At 38.3% G+C, this 7750-nt stretch overlaps 1 protein-coding gene across 1 annotated transcript in view; it reads left to right on the top strand.

Annotated features, from left to right (window-relative positions):
- DIRC2 (disrupted in renal carcinoma 2) overlaps nt 1–6132 on the top strand; it is a 56599-nt gene extending 50467 nt beyond the window's left edge. The window contains exons 8-9 of the mRNA XM_009887319.1: nt 2318–2500; nt 5717–6132. Of these exons, the coding sequence (XP_009885621.1) occupies nt 2318–2500; nt 5717–5832 (299 nt within the window). The 3' untranslated portion in view covers nt 5833–6132. The remainder of the gene's footprint in view (nt 1–2317; nt 2501–5716) is intronic.
- Nucleotides 6133–7750: the final 1618 nt, after the last annotated feature.

The following is a 7750-nucleotide window of genomic DNA, read 5'->3' as shown; positions in this document are numbered from 1 at the left end:
CCTTGGGCAACCTGGTCTAGTGGGAGGTGTCCCTGCCCATGGCAGGGAGGTTGGAACTCCATGATCTTCAAGGTCCTTTCCAACCTAAACCATTCTATGATTCTATACGCAGCTCCACTTTTGATGGTGCTATTGTGGCTTTCAGCAGCTTCATGACCATTTCCACTGGTGGAGCTTCTAACACAGAGTTAATGCTGGTGGTCACCTTTCTTCTGTTGGGAGAGTTCTTGATTTTTTTCTCTAGAAGTTACAAGTAGTTATGTATAGATATCTTTAATTGAGTGTAACGAGGAGCAGATGTTCATTTGTCTTGAGATACACTTCTGTTTCATTTGTGTGTTGGTTTCTCAAGCCAACACAAAAATATCAAATAGCTGAATTCAGTGCTCGGATTTGCTGGCCACACCTGGTAGTGGTTAGAGACTGTTAGAGCAGTGTACAGTCCTGTTTGAGGTAAACAGGAATTCAAAGAGAGGTTCATGAAATTTTAAGTACTGGTAAGGACGTGCAGCAAAACTCTATGGATCTTCTAACTAGGGAATCATTTCTTCAGTGTTAGCTAGAAGAGCCGATTAGGAAGATCATCCTAATACTGGTTTGATTTTTTTCCTTCCTCTCTGAGAGCTCTTGAACATACCCGGCATGCATTTCTTTGACTTTTATTTCGCAGTTTATAACAAGGGAATTTGAGAGTTTAAAATTTATTGTAGTTCTTTTTTTTTTTTTCCTTTCTTTTTTTTCTTAACAATTTGGAACATTCTGGTATATTAAAAAAAGAAAAAAAAGTGGGGGCCAGCTGTCCCTCCTGAAGTCGTGCCATCTGTATCATCTTTCTGGCTGAGTGTTCTGTCCTCTTTTTCCTGTCCAGGCAAATCCTCTGTAGAGAAATATGTCTTTGTGCCTTGGAAGCAAACCACATCAAATGGAGGATCTGATAGATAGCCCTTTCTGCTTCTTAATGCCTTTATCTCTTTTCCATGTTTCTTCATATTTTAGGAAACAGTAATTTTTTACATTTTTTTTTTAAGCAGGAAGTTTTCTGCTTCTTAACAGTTTCTCAATTGAAAAATTGAGCAATGCTTAACAGAAGATCAAGCAGAACTGTTTCAGTTCTCCCCTTTCCAAGACAGAAGAACGTAAATTAAACTGAAAATGCAGATTCTATTTTATATAAACATGTATATCCATATGAAAGTAAATTGTGTAAGGATTTTGTACCATACTGGAGTGAAAAGATGCTATAAGTAATTTCCCTGTGACTCGGTAACACTTTTGCACTTGAAAAATTTCTCTTTACGTTTTCTTGTCACTTTTGGTAGAAACTTCAGAAAATACTCCAGACTTTTCTCTTTTTTTCCCAAAGCCTTTTACTGGTTTCCTTACAGTTTTTACTTGATCAGTAATCTCAGGTTGTTGAGAATGCAGGTCAGGAAATCTTCCCCTTCTCAAGACAGCACTTAGCAAAGACTTACTTACATTTTTAGATAGGTACTAAATTCTTCTGAAGTATTCTTTTTCTCAGAAATAGACATAATGGGTTTATTAAGAGATAATACAGGTATATTAGGCATCTCTATTAAGATGTTAAGCACTGTAAAGTATTTGGCAGTGTCAGAAATCATGGGACAAAATATCTGAGGCTGCTGAAGAAAGGTCTGTCTTCTTATGTTGGTTCATCCAAGAAAAAGAATTTGTTGTCCAGTGGTGAATAATCTGCATTATCAAATACGTCCCATTCCTGACAGGCGCCGGGTGCCCTTCATTTCCTTTTGAAGCCAAAAGGTACTCAACATGTTGCAGCTCAGGCCGTGATGAATACTAATGTCTTGATATCTGGTAGATCATTAGTTCTTATTTGTAAAATGGAAACAAAATTACTTTTGACCTGTAGAGCTAAGTCAAAAGTTTAATCCATGTCCATTTCCGATTTGGTGTGTTAATTGCTCCCCATCCTAATTGTGTATAGGACAATAGTTTCTGTTCGTTTCAGAGGCAAATTAAACTGTAGGTGATGCTTTGCATTCAAAATTTTGTTCTATTTGTTCTGCTTACAAGTGAGTTTCAAGTCACTGGATGTGTCTTCGTGGGTTCTGTTTAAAAAAAAAAAAAATCAGTATTTCAATTTTTTTTTTTTTTTTTACTCAATGCATTCATTCTACCCAAAACTAGTGGGACGTGATATGCTTTATGATACACAGAGGATAAAAATAATTTTATGCATTTTTCAGTTACTCAAGTATTAGTATTCTTGGCAGCTCCGAATAGGGGGGAAAAAATGCCAGCATGAAATTAATAGCTGTTTTTGTTTCTGTTATAGCTACACTGTACACATCCTGCATTTTGTTGGGTATATTCCTCAACAGCAGCGTGCCAATATTCTTTGAGCTCTTTGTGGAGACAGTCTACCCTGTTCCAGAAGGAATTACCTGCGGAGTTGTCACCTTTTTGAGTAATGTGTTTATGGGAGTGCTTTTGTTTTTCCTCACATTTTACCATACAGGTAAGAAATATAAGCTACTTTGAAAATATAATTCTGCATGAAGACATACCTTTGTCAGGAAAGGGAGGTTTGTACATACAATTTCTGTTAATAATCAAATATTTGAATCCCCCTAGGTAGCAGCAGGGGAAAAGAACTTTAATTGTTCTTTTCTGTATGCGGGCTAATAAAAATGAAATGCTTTAGTGCGAGATGTATATAGTCATATTCCACTTAAAACTTGCTGTAGCCAGAAACCATCAAGATAACACACTGTCATCGTATTTTTGTAAAGGCCTGGGTAACGTGACCATTAATAATGTTTGTATCTATGGGTGTTCAAAACCACAGTCAAGCTAATCCAGTCTCATGCTTCGGGGTATCACTGTATTTGCCCAGGAGGGGCAGAGCAGAAACGTCCCATTTATGGTCAGCTCTGCTCAGTGGGTTGGACATACCATTGCAGGGGAGAGAGCATCTCTTGACCACTGCTCAAAGACAAAATATTCATTCCTTTAGATTAATCCGATGGCTTAATTGGACACAGCGGTGTTTTGCTTGATATTTTCATCAAGTTCTTCAGACTCTCATCTCTCACGTATTGTTTGATTCCTCATAATTCATCATTGTAACTTTCAACTTGCTATTTAGGAGACTAGAATGTATACTATTGCTCTAAGCTGTAAAATAAGAACCCATCTTGCTTTCAAAGAGAAGTGGTCTTTATTAATGATTTTCAAAGATGCAGATTTTTGGTTTGTATTTTGTTGTTGCAGTAAACGTCTGCTTTATGACACAAAATTTGTAAAGCAGTGTTTTGCTTTGGAAGCATTAGAAATTGGGAGCTTTTATATACTATCATGAGTGCATGTACTTCTTAAGATGGTGTTTTTTATAATGAAGAGGAGGCTGACAAATTTCAGAATGAGTTGTGCTTGAAAGTGTGAAGGTTACAGCCAGGTGCAAATTTTCAGCATGATTTGTGTGTCTTTCTGCCAGGGAATCACAAGCAGGTTGACAACCCCATTCCAAATTGTGGTCTGTGAACACAAACTGAAAGAAATGATTTTAATTTTTTCAGTGGTGGTTTTTTTTTAATACTAACACTGAACTACATTGTAAAACCTGAATTCCATCCCTGCTAGCCTCGGGTGGCATGATATTTAGTCTTTACATTTGAAAGAATGCTTTTATGATTAATATTAATTGGTGTGAACTCTGTTCACATATACTATTATTTCTAACATTTACAGTTGAGCTGAAAACATTATGCAGAATATTCTGAGAATTTTTCAGCATTTTTCAGAGTAACAGTCCAGCATTCAGAATTACTTTAAAATTGACAATGGGGATACAGTGTCTGAAGAATTATGATAAAGTGAGTTCTTCTGACTGAAGAATTATGATAAAGTGAACTCGTTCCCTCATAAATAGGGTATTTGTGGCCCTTTTTTTGTCTCTCGTGTTTCTTTCCCTAGCAGGTATCCGTAAATCCAGGTAAGGATAAACCTGAAATTAGTATATTCATACACTTGGAACATTTTGCCTATTTCCTCAAAGCAAGGGGGAAGTGATTTATGCTTAGGACGATCCGTTCTCCGTGATGCAGTTTCACAAATGATCAAACGTACAAGAGCGCATGTGGTCACGGGGAGGGGGGGAATCAATGCCAGTGGGTGCTATCGGCTCCTTTGATAAAAAAATCGTTTGGAAGGTAGATAACGATCTTAAACATTTGCCTTTCATTTGATTCAAATACATTGTCTAATGGCATTTAAGAAGCTTACAGATAAACCAGAACTCAGTCAAATTCATCTTGTGCCCTCAGTCTTGCTTTTTAGGCCAGATAATCTTTAGTGGTTTTAGTTCAGATTTCTCTCTTTTTCTCCTCATACTCTGATATTGCAAAGGCTGTGAAAGAGCCAAGCCCTGGAAACTTTCCAGTGTATTGAAGATTTTGGTCCAGCTAGCACAGTGGAGTGTGCCATACTGTGCAACCTGCTGTAGGTGACCCTGCTCGGGCAGGGGGGTTGGACTAGGTGATCTCCAGAGGTCCCTTCCAACCCTGACCATTCTGTGAGATGTAAAACTTTCCAAAGCTTAGCCCAGCTGAGCTAGCGCTGCACCCCGAGACCCAAAGCTGCAGCCTCTGGATGTTTTATAAAGAAAATAATAGCAAAGCATCTACCTGGCATCACATAACATGGTCTTCCCCAAGCCTAGAAAAATTTCCCTGAGGTTTTAATAAGATTGCTGCCTAAATAAATCTGTAAGGGTTTTTGGTGGATGACAGAGGGTGTCGTTGAACCTTACTGGCTCTGGAAGCTTGATTATTTTTTTTTTTAGGCTTTCTGAGTTTTGTCCTTTGCATTGTGTAATATAAATTGTGTTTTTTCTTTTAGCAATATAAATTACAAATTTAAGAAAGTAACAGTGCTGAAGTCTTGATTAACTCAGACCTTGAGGGAGAGTTTAAAAATAAATAATAAAGGAAATTTAAAAAAAACAAAACAAAACACAATCTCCAGTAAAATTAATGTTTCTTCGGTAAGTTGAAAGATTTACAAAAGAAGAAATTGTGGTGCACTTTTTTTAAAGGAAAAAAAAAAACTGAATAAAACTGCTGATTAGTAGTCAAATGTCAGATGATAGGATTTCTTGAATGTGGCACACAGATTTTTAAGAGCGATATATTATGTCTAACAGCTATAAAGAGGCTTCTGAGGAGCCATTTGTGCAACTAGTTTTAAATTGAATCGATCGTACTACTTACAAGTTTCTTCTGAGGAATTGGTTTTCCCCTCTCAAACCGTGTAGCGGGTTTGATTCAAAATCAAATCCTGCTTCTTCTTACACTTTTAATTTGTTTTAGTTTGCACTCCATAGAAATCAAAGAACTAATGAGTAGAATCTTCAGAAGTGGTTTATTCTCCATTAGCAATGATAGATTATTCTTTTTCTTGATGTTTTCTCCATTGACAAGTTGAATAAGGAGGATTGACGTTAGCTGGAGGCATTGGTGTTTTTTATATATATATATGTATAAAACCTTTATACATAAGGCATCCATTGATAAGTCTCATAGACCACGTTAACCATCTCTTGGTTGAGAGCTGTCAGGATTTTGTTCAGAACACAGCAATTTCTTTCATACCTGCCATTAATCAAAGTTGTGGCCCCTTTAAACATGGAGCACGTTTGATAACTCTGAGGTTGGGTGTGTTTTGTGCTTTACAGAGTTTTCCTGGTTCAACTGGTGCCTGCCAGGATCGTGTCTGCTCAGCCTGCTCCTCATCCTCTGCTTCCGCGAGTCCTATGACAGACTCTATCTTGACGTCGTCGTCTCTGTGTGATAACGCCGGACTGGTGAGAGGTTGGAAGAGACTGGAAGTCAGCTTTGCAGTCTGCACACCTGCCTGGATTTGCACGGCTGAACAGCGGAAAAACAAAGACATTACAAGACTTAATTGCGGCTTTATTAGGGAGGGTGAGGGACAGGCTGTTCTTACATTCAAGACCACCTTTGATTTGCGATAAACGTGGAACTTGAGTGGTGATAATGATGCCGAAATGCACAAAGAGAATATATATGATGTACAGGTCCCGGTGCCAGAGCTGGGGCTCTCTATTTAAAAGGCTGTTGATGTAGCAGTGAGGTGTGCAGTTGTGTGGGCGTGCGTGTGTGTGCGTGTGTGCCAACTCAAGGTTGTACACACCGGGGTACCAGTAATCTTCAGAGTCTTCTATCAGAATAGAAATAGTGAATAATCTTAACAAAAGGAAAAAAAAAGAAAAAGATAAAATGAGAAAAAAAATCTTTTTTTTTTTTTAAATCTCTCTTTTAAATCACTAGTCATTTATATAATGGATGTCCATTAAACAGTTAAGCTAAAACAATTTGGTGCTTGTACACTACATTTACGTTCTAATAAAGTGATTTCTGATATAAGACACTGGTACCAGGGTTTTTAGCCATACTAAATATCCCAAACAATCCTCTCAGTGTTGTTAGAGGTGTGTGTTATCACCCTGGAGCACATGTAAACGATAGCGTTAGCTGCCACTGAAACCCAACTTGCACCCGCAGTCGCCTCTGAAGTACCACTGTGGCTCTGTATCTCCTGAACACAGAGCATCTGTGGTGTCTCAGAAGTTTACTGGAGTGTCACTTTTGGTAAATGTTGCTGTTTTTAAATGCCACCACTGTGTCACCTTTTCATCCCCCGTCTCCAGTACTGCCTCTTTTACTGTGAAGACCTGTTTGTACCACTGAATACCGTGGGTGTGGATATCCAAGTCCCACTAGTTCTCTTCTGATACTCTAAGGTGTGCGTGGTTTTTAGGATTAGTTTATGACTGAGGGTGCCTAAACAATATTGTTTGTTAACTCAAGTCTAAAATCACCGTTTCCTAAAAAAAAATAATAAAATCTTTCTAGTTGATGAGGTGCCCTGATAGCGAAACGACAATGAGTTTGACAATGAGAAATAACTCATGAGTTTTGGCATAGTATGGGAAATATCATGCCAACTCTTTTTATCAGTACTAATCTGTGGTCGTTCTGGCCCTTACTTGAACATAAATATTAAAGACACTTTGAATAGTTTTTTAACTCAATTTTAAACCTGCTAATAATTTCTTAATTACATTCTTAGATTTCAGTTCAGAATCATTTACAGTATTTCCATGTGTGTGTTCTGTGCTTTGTGTTAGGGGTGTGTGTTTGTGTGTGTGCGTGCATGTGTATTTATAGCTATGTATACACAAATAAAACTTATATATATCTTTTATATATAAGTTATATAAGGGTATGTGTTTACATAGGTTTATTTTAAGTACTCATGTCTTGGGCTGGTGGTATGCCACTGTTAGTAACTAAACCAGTCGCTGCTGTGAATGGAAATGCATACATACGCTGTCTGTGACATGAATTTTTTTCAGGGGGTGAATGGTTTCCTACCGTGGCAATTTTATCGCAGGGGGTGCCGTCACGTGTTGGGGGCGGCTGGTGTGGGGGGTTCTGCGTCCGTAGAAGTCTGAATCAAACGCCCTTTACTCCCACGCGGGGCTCTTCTCCGCCACCCTGGGGTGACACCGACACTGTAAACCCACTCGAATAAACCCTGAACTGAGCGCTGCCTTTCAGACACGGATCTCTTCGTTCTGTCTGCTCTCCTTTTGCAGAGAGAATATGCCACTAATACCTTTGACTCAGGAGTGTATCTGTGCAGTAAAATAAAACACGCTGTTCCCTGCTTTTATGTTTTCAGA

The sequence above is a fragment of the Charadrius vociferus genome, unplaced genomic scaffold (assembly GCF_000708025.1).
Source record: "Charadrius vociferus isolate BGI_N301 unplaced genomic scaffold, ASM70802v2 scaffold385, whole genome shotgun sequence".
Classification (NCBI taxonomy): domain Eukaryota; kingdom Metazoa; phylum Chordata; class Aves; order Charadriiformes; family Charadriidae; genus Charadrius; species Charadrius vociferus.
The sequence above is the reverse complement of the archived record's forward strand: the minus strand, read 5'-3'. Positions and strand labels throughout refer to the sequence as shown.